The sequence below is a fragment of the Capra hircus genome, chromosome 8, assembly GCF_001704415.2.
Source record: "Capra hircus breed San Clemente chromosome 8, ASM170441v1, whole genome shotgun sequence".
NCBI classification, from domain to species: Eukaryota; Metazoa; Chordata; class Mammalia; order Artiodactyla; family Bovidae; genus Capra; species Capra hircus.
Window position 1 is genome coordinate 52,038,877 of NC_030815.1, and position 15,850 is coordinate 52,054,726.

Genomic DNA, 15,850 nt, shown 5'->3' on the forward strand with positions numbered 1-15,850 from the left:
AGCCTTGACTAGACAGACCTTAGTCAGCAAAGTAATGTCTCTGCTTTTGAATATGCTATCTAGGTTGGTCATAACTTTCCTTCCAAGAAGTAAACGTCTTTTAATTTCATGGATGCAATCACCATCTGCAGTGATTTTGGAGCCCCCAAAAATAAAGTCTGCCACTGTTTCCACTGTTTCCCCATCTATTTGCCATGAAGTGATGGGACAAGATGCCCTGATCTTTGTTTTCTGAATGTTGAGCTTTAAGCCAACGTTTTTACTCTCCTCTTTCACTTTCATCAAGAGGCTTTTTAGTTCCTCTTCACTTTCTGCCATAAGGGTGGTGTCATCTGCATATCTGAAGTTATTGATATTTCTCCTGGCAATCTTGATTCCAGCTTGTGTTTCTTCCAGTCCAGAGTTTTTCATGATGTACTCTTCATATAAGTTAAATAAGCAGGGTGACCATATACAGCCTTGACGTACTCCTTTTCCTATTTGGAACCAGTCTGTTGTTCCATGTCCAGTTCTCACTGTTGCTTCCTGACCTGCATACAGATTTCTCAAGAGGCAGGTCAGGTGGTCTGGTATTCCCATCTCTCAGAATTTTCCACAGTTTATTGTGGTCCACACAGTCAAAGGCTTTGTCATAGTCAACAAAACAGAAATAGATGTTTTTCTGGAACTCTCTTGCTTTTTCCATGATCCATTGGAGGTTGGCAGTTTGATCTCTGGTTCCTCTGCCTTTTCTAAAGCCAGCTTGGACATCAGGAAGTTCACAGTTCACATATTGCTGAAGCCTGGCTTGGAAAATTTTGAGCATTACTTTACTAGCATGTGAGATGAGTGCAATTGTGCGGTAGTTTGAACCTTCTTTGGCATTGCCTTTCTTTGGGATTGGAATGAAAACTGACCTTTTCCAGTCCTGTGGCCACTGCTGAGTTTTCCAAATTTGCTGGCATATTGAGTGCAGCACTTTCACAGCATCATCTTTCAGGATTTGAAATAGCTCAACTGGAATTCCATGACCTCCACTAGCTTTGTCGGTAGTGATGCTTTCTAAGGCCCACTTGACTTCACATTCCAGGATGTCTAGCTCTAGATGAGTGATCACACCATTGTGATTATCTGGGTCATGAAGATCTTTTTTGTACAGTTCTTCTGTGTATTCTTGCCACCTCTTCTTAATATCTTCTGCTTCTGTTAGGTCCATACCATTTCTGTCCTTTATCGAGCCCATCTTTGCATGAAACGTTCCCTTGGTATCTCTAATTTTCTTGAAGAGATCTTGCTAATAGGATTATTTTAAAGATTTCATTAGCTAATGTATTTAAAAGGTGCATGTATGAGATATGTTTACTGCCCATATGAAACTTCTGGGCCTCTTCTTTTGGGAAGCATACTTGAAACATGCTTGATAAGTGCACTTCAGTTATAGAGGCAGTAGGGTTAAGAGATAGCTACCTCACTGCATTTTCTATTTTCAACATTGTGATTGACCATGATTTTGTATCTCAATCAAACGCTGATTCTATCCTAACAATGTAGAGAACTTAACTCTTCAGGTGATGTGCATCCAAAGAAGAAAATACCTACACAAACCTGTGCTTGAACAATGAGGGATCTGCATCTATAGATTAATTAGAACTTCACCGTGTAAAAGTTTTATAAGAGAAGCAAAAACATTTCTGGTAGGTAGCCCACATGAAAAGATATTGACATGATCTTCTGTGTAAGCAGCTTACTTCTGGCATGAGGGCAGGATATTTGTAAACCATGCCTGCAGAGACTCAAGCGCTGTGTTAGAGATGTTAGCCTGATTATCCAGGCTTTATCATTGGTAAACTAGGTTTCCTGGAAAGATACTAATTGTAGTAGCTTCAAGAAGTGGCTGTCAAAGTGGGGTCCCTGAACCAACAATATCAGCATTACCCAGGAACTTGGTAAAAATGCAAATCTGAACCTTGCCTTGAAACTACTAATCAGTGGGGTTGCACAGTGTGTGCCCTAACAAGTCCTCTGGGTGATGTACGTGTAGGTTTGGGAAACACCAACCCAAGTTATCCACTGTATGTAATGAATTAATTTCTCTCTTAGTCAACTTCGAGTGTTGCTAATTGAAATAGTATCCTCAGAAGAAATGAACAAAATTTCTCTCATGATTTTTTTCTGTAGCTTGGATAAGGAATCCCGTGTGTGAAAGATGCTCCATAAAAAAGCTCGTCTCTTGTCATTCTCTTACTGCATGCATGTACTCCCAGCTGCACGTATTCTCCTTTTGGTCAATTGGATGATCACGTTCTCTTTTCAAACTTTGTATCTCCCATTTCAGGGGAGGGGGGACCTTTTACATTATCCTCCTGTGCTAGTTCTGTGCTTTCTTACACAGTTAAAAATTCCTAACAAGTAGTGTGATTTAGGGGCTTCCCTAGTGGCTCAGATAGTCAGGAGTCCACCTGCCATGCAGGGGACCAGGATTCGATCTCTGTGTTGGGAAGATCCCATAAAGAAGGGACTGGCAACCCACTCCAGTACTCTTGCCTGGAGAATCCCATGGACACACAGTCCATAGGATTGCAAAGGTCAGACACAACTGAGTGACTAACACATCAGTCTGATTTGGCTGCTTCCGTTTCCTTTCTCCTGCAGTCTTGTTTCCACTTCCGCCTTTGAAGTGCAGTTACTCTTTAAGATGTTCAACCATTTCCTGCTTGCCAGATCAGAAGGATCCTTGTTTTTCTCCAGGGTTTCATGCTTTTGATGTACACAGTCCAGAACTACTTGTCCTTGCCTTTCGTGCTGCAGAGATACAGCCCCGTTCTTCTTTGATACTCTCCTGAGTCCTTTCTCTCCCTTTCCCTGGGCCATTCCCTAAGGACTGTTGCTTTGAGAGATCTAGAGGGAGAACACCTTGGCTCTCTTTCCTCCTCCACTCCTCTCTGCCTTCTTCTTTCCTCCCTTTCACATTCTCTTAATTCCACATTCACATCCCTGCCTTCCATTCAATGACAAGGACCACCTCTTGACTAATGATTCCCAGTTCTACCATCTTCCACATTGACTTCATCCATTACCAACCTAGAATCTCTGCACAAGGCTCTCCTGTGTCATTTAAAACTCAGAACTTCTAAAATAGAACTATCAGTCGTCTTTTATGAAGCAATATCTCCCCCAAGGTTACCTCTATCCTCAGGGAACATCCTTCTCTAGATCACCCCATTCACTCTGATCCTGTTCACTCTGACTGAGCATCCTACAGTGTGAGATGTGAAATTTCTTTGCTCCTTTCTTATGTGATTTCCTATTTCATTCACCTCTTCCATAACTTTCGTTATGGTCTCCCATGCCTGCACCATTGAAATAACTAGTTCCCTGCCTCAGTCCTTCTGCTATTTCATACCCCACGCATCAATGCCAGATCAGTCTTTCTAAAATATTAATTAAATAAATGTCATTTTTTGATTGCTGGCTACTTCATTACCTGCAGATTAAATCCATTCATGGGATTTCAGACCCACATAGCTTTCTTCAGGAGACACCATTCCAAATATCCCTGTCTCATTATTTACTCCATGAATTATACCTCCATGAATCCAAATCTTACTTCAGGACATAACCATCTCAAGTATTATTTCTTTTAAGAGAATATGCGTCTTCTATAATGGCCTATTTTTCTGAGTTTTACAGAAATTTCCCTTACTATTGTTCCTTATTTGAGTTTTATGTAAATGAAAAGGAATTTTCATGAGAAGCCTTATATAGCACTTGAAACTTATAAGTGTTAGCTTTCTTCCCAATCAGAAGGTGACATTCCTAGCTGCAAGGAATACATTCTTCTGTGTATCACTCTTTGTGATACACACCCATCATATCAACAGGAGGTAATGGCATCATATCAGGTGAGCCATGGATGTTTGGTGTAGTTGGATAAAATAATCATATCTTTGCAACCTCTATTAACTACTGAGTATGAAAATATACTCACTTGAAATATAAACATCAGTCAGATTTTCTATTCCTTTATGCAAATTTAAGGAAAAGGCAAACATAAAGGAAAGTTAAATGAAGAGTTATCTATAAATAATATGCAAATAATTCAAAAGTAAGAATTTTTGACTGCTGGCTCATTAAGATCCCAGTCTGGTAATTGTTTGTCCAGGTTATGTGCCAAGAAGATCTAGGCTGGGGAGCTAACATATGGTCAGTCTAATCTTCAGTTAGCTTTCACCCAGAAGCCCTTGCGGGACATTTTTATTCTGTTCTCATCTCTGTATAAGCATTCATAGTTTCCTAAAAACAAGCCCAGTTGTGATCTGTGTATGCCTAGGAATACATGGCTAAGTTTCCCCAAGGTAGTAAAATAGTTTTCCTACCTCCAGTCAAGAAATACTAGTCAAGTGCCTTAAACAAATTACACTCCTATTATAGTCGCTTTGGAAGCAAACAAAGGAAGAATGGCCAGAGAAGAAGAGAAAATAATTTGACATGTTTATCTTTTCTTAAATCCCCTTAAGAGAAGACAGGCGTATCTTCTTAACTCTGTAAATTTTAAAAGATAACAGTAAATATGTATCTTAAATATGCATATGTAATAAACTGCATGCATATGTACCAAGTATAATGAAGTACATTGTACATGGAGGAGGAGAACTCGGCAGTGGTTTCCTAAACTCTTTTTACTTCATCTCTGTAATGATGAGCCTGCCTGACTACCTACAGCTGCTGACCAAAGATATCCCGAGGGGCACTTTGAAGTGCAGACCCTGCAGACAGCCAAGTATCAGTGTCTGGAAACCTTCCACATGCAATTCCTTGATAGTGCTGGTGATGGCTGGCATCTTTGGATCTGGCTGCAGTTGTTAGTAGAGCCTACAATTTAAGGAAAAGCAAAGGAAAACTAAAAACAAACCATGCAAAGTAAGGCAATAAGGCAGGTGCTGGCTGTGGGGTTTTTCCTGCCCCCGGGGAGTCTGCATTTTGCTGGAGGAGGCAGAAGAAAGCACTGCAGCTCTAGTTCTGATTTCTCTAAGCTTATGTGCTTTTCATGCTGCAATTTAAAGGGTACATAATAAAGAGATAGATGTCTGAGAAAGGGAGTAGGAAAAGGGAAGAAAAGGCTAATTCTGCAAGCGTCCTGTTTTCATTTGTCAAGCTGTTTGGGTGTAGAAATGCTGACATAGACGGAAGAGTATTACTTCTGCTTCTTCATGCTTATGAATCTTACATTTTATGTTTTCCTATTTAGCTGTTTACTTCTACTTTAAAAGAAGCAGTACTTAAGCATTTACATTATTCATGTGCAATGGGGTGCGTTTCACGCCCTCTGCCTGGTTTGATTAGTAGGCGCGGGAGGTGCAGGGTCCCTGGTGGGAGCAGTTATTTCAGAACAGGTGGTTCAGCACATTGAGGATCAAAGAACCCAAAGGTGCGAGGACTCCAGGAGCCACAGGAGCTCTTTGATCCCAGTCGAAGTTCAACCCCACCCTGCAGATCAGCAGCCCTGCTCAAGCCAGGAACTTGCATGTGCCTAACTATCTCTCAGTCTGGTGGTTTCCCCTTAGGTAGAAGAACAGCAGCCTGACTGATGGCAGAAGATACCCCACAGTCACGGTTGGCATCCAGTTCCCCCACAGTCCACTCTCTCCCCCTTACTTCTGGCCACGTAGACTGCTAATGCCCATCCCCTGCTGACCACTCTCCCCACACGCCAGGGCTGCCGTTTTGCTCACTGCCCCAAAGAACGGTACACAGACCTGATGATTCTTTAATCAGGAGGCTCTGTTCTGGTCCCAGCTGTCCTCCCTGCATCTCCACCTTGCTGAATCCAGCGAGAGTTCCAAAGCCCAGTCCAGATATCACCTTCTCCTCCATGTCATCTTCCCAACTCCAAATTTCAGCTAACATTCATTGAGTACTTTCCATAGGGCAGGCTCTATTGATAGCTTTTTATCCATTATCTTTTTTTTCTTTTAACTGATTTCTTTTCTTGACTTTTGAAGTCTTTTGTACACACTTACAGTGATTACACAGTTACCACTTTTGTTTCTTAGTGAAATCATAGAGCTATTCTTGTCTCATCCCCTGGCAGTCTGAGAACTCATAGCATTTTCTGTTTTTTTCAGAGCCTCATGGTGTTGACTATAGTAGGTGCTCCAAACCACACAAGTTGTATCATAATTAATGTGATAAATTCTTAGCTTATATCAGTGAAGTGTATTGAAACTGTCCCTTTCTAACAATTGAGTAATCGAATCTAATTTATCAACCACATTTTATATTTTGATGATTGAATACATCTCAACAAATACAAAGTTCAGTATCCTGTACAGCTGCCTCCTAGTTACTAGGCTGTTGATAGTAAAAGATGTGAAAGTGCCACTCCATACTCCCTCACTTCCACATGCAGTAGCTCCTCACCTGGTTTGCCCATGAATAAGGAGTTTCTCCAGGACATAGGATTTCCGCGCTCAAACCAGGACAACGTTGGGTAAACCTAGACGTTTAGTCAAACTAGTCATAAGAAATGATTTCCCCAATGGAAGAAATTGACTGTACTTTTATACTAAATGCTCAGGAATGGATAGCTGTCACTTAGTTGTGTCTTTTGCAGTCACAGGCAAAATTTTAAATCTCTCATAGCCATTTTTGTTGTCGTTTGCCCTTCTGGTTGCTACATAGCATTGTCTGTATATCTGACAGCTGGTAGCAAAAAGCCTTATTACTTCAGGGAGCGCAAAAAAGTTAAAAATCAAACAAACAAACTTGTTCCAATCAATTCCTTTATTATATCAGACAGGGCTTTACTAATAAGCCATTTAGAGTTATCATGAAATAGCCAATCAGTGTGATATTTCTTTTTAAAGGGTTTAAAATAGCTGGCATCAGTAAGGATATATCGAATTCCCTGGTTATAACTTCCTGTGCCCCCAAATTCCAATTTTTATTTTCCTACTAAGTTTTCTATCTTTTCTTTAGAATTGACTTTTTTAGGTCTCATAGCTAGTACTGCTGTCTAAATCAACTGTATCTGCTTTTGAACTATGCAATTATTTACTTGTGTATTTAATGACTAGCTCCTCTTGGCATTTCTAGTCTCATCAGAAAATGAAAATATACCTCCCGGGAACATCGTCCATCTTCCTCTCTTTGCTTGTCCACCTGACTAGTCCAAGCAGGGAAACCTTTGGATTACTTGGAATAAAAACTAGTTATACTTCTGGCACAAGGCAGTTCCACTTTTTGGAACTTCTCTGCATAAACAGTCATGGCATCTAATGGAACAAATATACTATTAAGCAAGTTTTTCAAATTCCTTTTATTAAGTTTGTTCAACCACATTCTTCAAAGAGTTAGATTTAGCTTCTGAAATACCTATCATAGCTGTGCTTCAGGCTATTTAGTCTATACACATGCTTTATTCCCTCGATGTCTTTCTAAATATGGAATCCATAGAATTTTGCATTTGGCACAGTGCCTGCATGGAGAGATTCCACTTGATCCTCATAAAATTATTTTCAGGCTCAGGTCATGGCATGAGAAATGTGCATAGATAAAACTATTTTAGTTATGGAATGCTCATATCACAACCAGTGATGGCATATTATATACAGGTAATTGTAAAATTTCTGAAAGTGGGAATATTGGCTCTACACTAGGACACATTTTTAGTTATTAATGATGAGTTTATAGGAGTCTGTAACAAAAAGAATAGGCCTCCTAATTCCCCCTTACAATTCTCCTGTAAACATTTTATGCCACTTGGTGAATTAAGTACAGTTTCTCAGATCAGTTACATTCATTTACTTCACAAATACATTTGGAGCCTCTTCTCTAAGCCAGATGCTCTGCAGTCACGGAAGAGAAATCATACCCCATGCGGCGTGGTAACAATGGTAACAGTGTGATGAGCGAGATGTGACTCAAATGGTCAGCAAAACAGAAACAAACAAAATAAAACACGTGTTCTGAGTTTATAAGTTAATTTTAGAGTGTGAAACTTCATGTCATATAAAAAATTATTACATGTCACTTATATCTCATAAAACTAGTAGAGCTTTCAAAGCATTTAATGGCTATTTTCCCTGTTAACACCATGTTTTGAAGGAGTTTATCTGCCCAGCGCATTTATTGTGTAATTATTTTCTCTTTGGTATTTACCAAAAATCAAACAAATAACTGCCATTCAGAAGAGAGTTGACACATTGCCGGCACTGCCCCCCTCCTCCCAAAAAAAGAAAAAATAAATTTATTTCATTTTTTTCCTTCAGCTGTGTATCATGATTGTGGACAGATTCTCAATTTCAGTATATTAAAATATTTTAAAATGCTGCAAGTCTCCATTAGTGATTCGGTGGCCTTCACTGATCTAGTCTAATTTCCTTATTCATTAATATTCTAGTAATAAACATTTTTTTCTGTGACTCGCCAGTCTGTAGTTTAATTGGAGCTACTCAGCCTCTGTTCTGAACACCTCCTTTGAGTATTGCATGAACAGACCTTTTCTCTGGAGGGTAGGAACTGAGTCGGAAAAGGAAACAATTTACAGCCTTCATAAAGACTCAAGGTGCTTTTCTACTTAACTCAAGTGGTTGTTTAACAGGCATGAAGTGTTTGTTGTATTTGACAGCTCTGCGTGTTAATTTATTCTAAAGGTTGTTAAGTTGACAATTATTGGGGGTGGGGAGGTGAGGAAGGGCAGTGTGCAAAGCTGAGCTGGGGCCAAGACACCCATTTTGCAGACTATTCAAAATCCTTACCCTCCCCAAACCCACCCCCTCACCCTCTTCCCCACCCCCTTCATATCAATTAAATCTCTCATTTCCCTGAACTGAGATTAAATTATAAATTATACTGGTTTAAAATCACTTGACAGTGGCTTGGAGATATTTGGGTACCATGAAGAGTTAGAGAGCCTCGCATTGCGTCTTCGTCAATAATTTCAATTCCTCCAGAGCAAGAAAATACCTTTGAATATCCATGGTGACATGATATAGACTGTGGTTAAGTGATAAGTGATAACATAGGATTTCAATGAAATTTAACAAAAGAGCTCCACAATTTGGTTTCTTTAATCCCAAATTTGACATTTCTCTTCTATTATATGTGTGTTACTCTGTATCTTTTCAAATTAAGGAGGCAAACTTGCCTCATGTAATATTATGTAACTAAATCTAAATAGACTTGTTAATAACAGTTACCGATTTGTGATGAGGTTATTGATGAGTTTTATTTATTCTTTTCTGGATGTAGTTCCAAGTTTTTACAATGAACATATATTATTTTTTAATTAAGAAAAATATCACTTATAATAAAAGTTTCAAAAGTACCTGTATAAAAATTCTACATATATCTTTGCCATAGCAAAGTATGACTTTGTGTTTAAAGATATAAAAGAGTTTAATGCAAGGTGGAGATTTTATGTATTCAACTGAGATTTTTAAGTATTTTTACAAAGAGTTGCAAATGTAGATATCACTGTATCATCATTAAATTTTCCTATATATAAGTAAAGTTTCTGAGAAAGTTAGGTCAAATTTATCTATTGATCTAATAGATATTCTCATTGAGAACTAAAAGTTTACAACATCCAAGGATAAGAAGGTGTCATGAAAGTTTAGAAGCCTCCAAATATTTCATGCATAAACTCTAATAAGTTTTTCATATGCTTAAAGGAAAGGTAATGATTTATGTCTTCTAGGATTTTCAACCAAAAAACTAGATATGTCAGAAAATTGGTATTTCTTGTGTGTTAGTTCTGACTGCACTAAGAGAAGTTGTGTACACTTCTCTTTAAACCTACTAATTATTTTATCTTACAAACGGGATAGTGTTATCACTTGAATACAAGTGGTTTACAAGCGGAGCCTGGTAGTAAATCTTTGTGGGTTAGAATTTGGCTCAACCACTGAACTGCTAGTCAGTCTCAGCCAAATTTCTTTCTCCTCTTCCGTGAGTGACAATAGTAATAGCACTAACATCTTAAGATTGTTAGGAGGATTAAATGCAAAAATATGGGCTAATACTTGCCATGTAATAACAGTTCATAATTATAATACGTATTCAGTGAACAATACGCATTGATCTTATTTTCTTCTTTTGATTATTTACTTGTTTTATTTGTTTTTTAATTGTTGCTAGAAGGAAAGCTTGGCTCCCATTGGGTTGTGTCTGGCTTTTCTACAGAGTGAAAGTATAAGTCAACATATATAGCATAGGTTGCTGCCAACCATGGTAAAGCTGACCGACTTCTTGCCTTCTGTAGTGAGCCATCTCTATGGATTTGGACTGATGGATGCAGAGGCCATGGTGATGGAGGCGGAGAAGTGGACCACTGTTCCCCAGCAGCACGTGTGTGTGGAGAGCACAGACCGACAAATCAAGTAATGCTTGCTGCCAGCAGACAGCATGACCGTTCCCTAAAAGAGCGCTGGCCCACGCAGATGTCTCGAGACAGCCCTGTGTTGCACATAAAAACTAGTAGTTTCTGTAGTTTTTTCTAATGTGATTATAAAATCTTAATAGAATGTCTAAGACCCTAAACTGTTAAATCCATCCTAGTATAACCTTCCATGCCCTACTCCAGAGGATCTTTTCAACCTAAGGATAGAACCCAGGTCTCCCACATTGCAGGTAGATTTTTCACCATCTGAGCCACCAGGAAAGCCCGCTAGCATAAGCCAAGGATCCTTTAAAAAAAGCATATTTTATAAGGGGATGGGAGAACCCTTACAGGTGGATATTCTTCAAGTTTCTACTCTGTAAGTATTTCTGTTTGATGGTAGAAGTATTTCCCATAAGTTGGTATACCCCCCAAACTACACCTTATGATCTGGAAACTTAGCTACTTACCATGTAGTTCTCTGAGAGTGATGCAGGATGCACAGTAAGTGAGACTGCACTTTACTCAGATTCCAGGGCCTAGTGTCCTGTTTCAGTCACACAAACCTGGAGACTGTGCAACAGGATTTACCAAGTGATACTGAAGTCTCTCCTAGGCACTGAATTTGAAGAATTGGGATTTATTATAGTGATTTTATTAGTATTTTGCTTTTGGCTTTCTTTTTATAGAGAGTTAGCTGAGAAAAATACTTATGAACTTTGGTTTGTAATAAGAACAGAGCCATTATAATTCTTGAGGAAATTGTTAGGAAGCAGAAACAAATGGACTAAATTTTTTTCTCATTCTACCCATTTGTGGCAAAGACTATGAAAAAAATAAACAAAGGAGTAAAACGTTAACCAGTATTTATTGAGTTCTTACAATAGGTCAAGCCCTAGCAACTTAATGTGTGTTTTCTTCTTAAAACTTGATAAAAAAAAAATGGGTTTTATTCCCTTTTGACAAATGAAGAAATGAGATCAAATGAAACAATTGTTTATTTCTACACAATTTCATTTACCAATTCTGCATCTATTTTTCTTTCATTTATTGAATAGCAAGAATGGGACTAGTGGCACATGCAGCTGGGAGGAGTCCAGATCTCCTCCTGCATGGGCTGCACCTCTGTGCCCTTTCTGCCAGATACCCAGGACCCTCAGAGCCCAGTGAAGAGGCTCAGACCCAGCTGACCAGAGGCACCCAGAACCATGTCAGAACTTTGAACCATGTCAGAACCAGCTGTCACCCACCAGTCTTCCCAGCCTGACTTCAAGATGCTGAGCCTGAAGCTTCTGAGGCTGTTCAGCATGGAACATATGCCCCAGCGATCAAGCCCGGAGCCTTTGGAATAGGAGCACTGACTCCAAGACTAGGCAGTATCAAATAGTGAGAACTCATACAAAGGAAACCACTTGAATACAAGACCCTGCACCACCCAACCACCAGTAGCACCCTGTGCAGGATACCTTATCTAGACAACAAACAAAACAAAAATACAAACCCAATCATCAGCAGACAGGATTGCCACCTCACTCAACCTTGCCCATCAGAGGAAAAACAAACAAAAAAACAAAAACTCTGCACAAATCTTACCCTATACAAAGCTCACACAAACCACTGGACCAATTTTAGGAGGACAGAAACCAAAAGAAAGAAAGAATTCAACTTTCATCAAGGAAAGAATTCAAATTTCCTTGAAGCCTGGGAAAGGAGACCTCAAACAATAACTAAAAAAAAATAATGGAAGGGCAGAGAAATACTGCACAAATGAAGAAACAAACTAGAAACATAGAAGTCCAAATAAATGAAGAGGAAATAGGGAAACTACCTGAAAAAGAATTCAGAATAATGATAGTAAAGATGATAAAAAACCTTGAAAACAAAATGGAGAAAACGCAAGAATCATTTAACAAAAACCTAGAAGAATTAAAAAATAAACATACAGAGACAAACAACACAATTACTGAAATTAAAAATACTCTAGAAGGAATCAATAGCAGAGTATCTGAAGCAGAAGAATGAATCAGTGAACTGGAAGATAAATTGGTGGAAATAACTTCTGAAGAACAGAATAAAGTAAAAAGAATGAAAAGAGCTGAGAACAGTCTCAGAGACCTCTGGGACCATATCAAACATACCAACATTCAAATTATAAGGGTCCCAGAAGAAGAAGAGAAAAAGAAAAGGTCTGAGAAAATTTTTGAAGAGATTATAGTAAAAATTTCCCCAACATGGAAAAGGAAATAGTCAATCAAGTCCAAGGGGCACAAAGAGTCCCAGATAGGATAAACCCAAGGAGAAACATGCCAAGACATATACTAATCAAACTGACAAGACTAAACACAAATAAAGATTATTAAAAGCAGCAAGGGAGAAGCAACAAGTAACATACAAGGGAAACTGCATATGCTTAACAGCTGATCTTTCAATGAAAACTCTGCAGGCCAGAAGGGAATGGTAGGATATATTTAAAGTACTTGAAAGGGAAAAATCTACAACCAAGATTACTGGACCTGGCAAGGATCTCATTCAAAAATGATGGAGAAATAAAAAGCTTTTCAGACAAGCAAAAAGTTAAGAGAATTCAGTACCACCAAACAAGTCAGTTAAACGGACTTTTTTTATGGTCAAGAAATACAACAGAAAAAAAGATCTACAAAATCAACCCCAAACAATTAAGAAAATGGCAATAGGAACATATATATCAATAATTACTTTAAATGGATTAAATGCTCCAACCAAAAGATACAGACTAGCTGAGTGGATACAAAAACAAGACCCATATATATGCTGTCTACAAGAAACCCACTTCAGACCTCAAGACACATATAGACTGAAAGAGAGAGGATGGAAAAATATATTCCATGCAAACGGGAAGCAAAAGAAAGCTGGAGCAGGAATCCTCATATCAGACCAAATAGACCTTAAAATAAAGAAGATTACAAGAGATAAGAAAGGATACTACATAATGATCAAGGGATCAATCCAAGAGGAAGACATAACAATTGTAAACATCTGTGCACCCAACATAGGAGCACCTGAATACATAAGAGGAATACTAACAGTATAAAAGGAGAAATTGACAGTAACACAATAATAGTAGGAGACTTTAACACCCCACTCACACCAATGGACAGAACATCAAAACAGAAAATTAATAAGGAAACACAAGTCTTAAATGATATATCAGATGAGATGGATATCATTGATATCTTCAGGACATTCCATCCAAATGCAGAAGAATACACCTTCATCTCAAGGGCACATGGAACATTCTCCAGAATAGACCATATCTTGGGTCACAAATCAAACCTCAGTAAATTTAAGAACACTGAAATTGTACCAAGCATCTTCTCCAACCACAATGCTATAAGACTAGATATCAATTACAAGAAGAAAAGTGTATGAAACAGAAACACATGGAAATTAAACAACACGTTTCTAAATAACCAACAGGTTACTGAAGAAATCAAAAGGAAATCAAAACATTTCTAGAAACAAATGACAATGAAAAGACGACAACTCAAAACCTATGGGGTGCAGCAAAAGCAGTTCTAAGAGGGAAGTTTACAGCAATACAGTTCTACCTCAAGAAACAAACAAACAAAAAAAAAACATCAAGTAGACAACCTAACTTTACAACTAAAACAACTGGAAAAAGAAAAATTTAAAAACCCCAAAATTAGTAGAAGGAAAGAAATCATAAAGATCCAAGCAGAAATAAATGAAGAAGAAACAATAGTAAAGATTATTAAAACTAAATGTGGTTCTTTGTGAAGATAAACAAAATTGGCAAACCTTTAGCCAGACTCATCAAGAAAAAGAGAGAAGAATTAAATCCACAAAATTAGAAATGAAAAAGGGGAGGTTACAACAGACAGTGCAAAAATACAAAGGATTATAAGAGACTATTATGAACAACTATATGGCAATAAAACAGATAACCTGGAAGAAATGGACAGATTCTTAGAAAGGTTCAGTCTTACTGAACCAGGAAGAAATAGAAATTATGAACAACCCAATTACAAGCACTGAAATTGAAGCTGTGATCAAAAAACTCCCAAAAAACAAAAGGCCAGGACCAGATGGCTTTACAGGAGAATTCTATCAAACATTTACAGAAGAGATAATGCCTATCCTTCTAAAACTCTTTCAAACATTGCAGAGGAAGGAACACTTCTAAACTCATTCTACGCAGCCACCATCACCCTGATAACAAAACCAGACAAAGACAACACTAAAAAAGAAAACTACAGGTCAGTATCACTGATGAACATAGATACAAAAATCCTCAACAAAATTTTAGCAAACAGAATTCAGCAACATATCAAAAAGCTCATATACCATGATCAAGTTGGGTTTATTTCCAGGATACAAGGATTCTTCAATATATGCAAATCATTCAGTGTGATACACCATATTAACAAATTGAAAGATAAAAACCATATGATCATCTCAATAGATGCCGAAAAAGCCTTTGACAAAATTCAGCACGCATTTATGATGAAAACTCATCAAAGAATGGGCATAGAAGGAACCTACCTCAACACAGTAAAGGTCATATATGATAAGCTTACAGAAAACATTATTCTCAATGGTGAAAAACTGAAAGCATTCCCCCTAAGATCAGGAACAAGACAAAGGTGTCCACTTTCACCACTATTATTCAACATAGTTCTGGAAGTCCTAGCTACAGCAATCAGAGAAGAAAAAGAAATAAATGGAATCCATATTGGAAATGAATACGTAACACTCTCACTGTTTTCAGATGACATAATACTTTACATAGAAAACCCTAAAGATAGTATCAGAAAATTACTAGAGCTAATCATTGAATTTAGCAAAGTTGCAGGATACAAAGTCAATACACAGAAATCACTTGCATTTCTCTATACTAACAATGAAAAGTCAGAAAGAGAAATTAAGGAATCAATACCATTCACCATTGCAACAAAAAGAATTAAATATCTAGGAATAAACTTACCTAAGGAGACAAAAGAACTGTACACAGAAAATTATAGGACACTAATGAAAGAAATCAAAGACCACATAAACAGATGGAGAGATAGTCCATGTTCCTGGGTAGGAGGAATCAATATTGTGAAAATGACTATGCTACCAAATGCAATCTACAGATTCAATGCGACCCCTATCAAATTACCAATGACATTTTTCACAGAACTAGAACAAAAAATTTCACAATTCATATAGAAACACAAAAGATCCCAAATAGCCAAAGCAGTCTTGAGAAAGAAGAATGGACCTGGAGGAATCAACCTTTCTGACTTCATATTATACTACAAAGCTACAGTCATCAAGACAGTTTGGGACTGGCACAAAAACAGAAATATAGACCAATGTAACAAGATAGAAAGCCCAGAAATAAACCCATGCACTTATGGGTACCTTATTTTTGACAAAGGAGGCAAGAATACACAAGGGGGCAAAGACAGCCTCTTCAATAAATAGTATTGGGAAAACTAGACAACT

General features: G+C 37.9%; 1 protein-coding gene across 3 annotated transcripts in view; it reads left to right on the forward strand.

Annotated features, from left to right (window-relative positions):
- Positions 1 to 15,850, forward strand: part of PCSK5 (proprotein convertase subtilisin/kexin type 5) — a 505,527-nt gene that overhangs the window by 285,250 nt on the left and 204,427 nt on the right. For all 3 annotated transcript variants that reach the window (XM_005683789.3, XM_013965990.2, XM_005683788.3), the window contains exon 11: positions 10,244 to 10,361. In XM_005683789.3, coding sequence (XP_005683846.1) covers positions 10,244 to 10,361 — 118 coding nt within the window. The remainder of the gene's footprint in view (positions 1 to 10,243; positions 10,362 to 15,850) is intronic.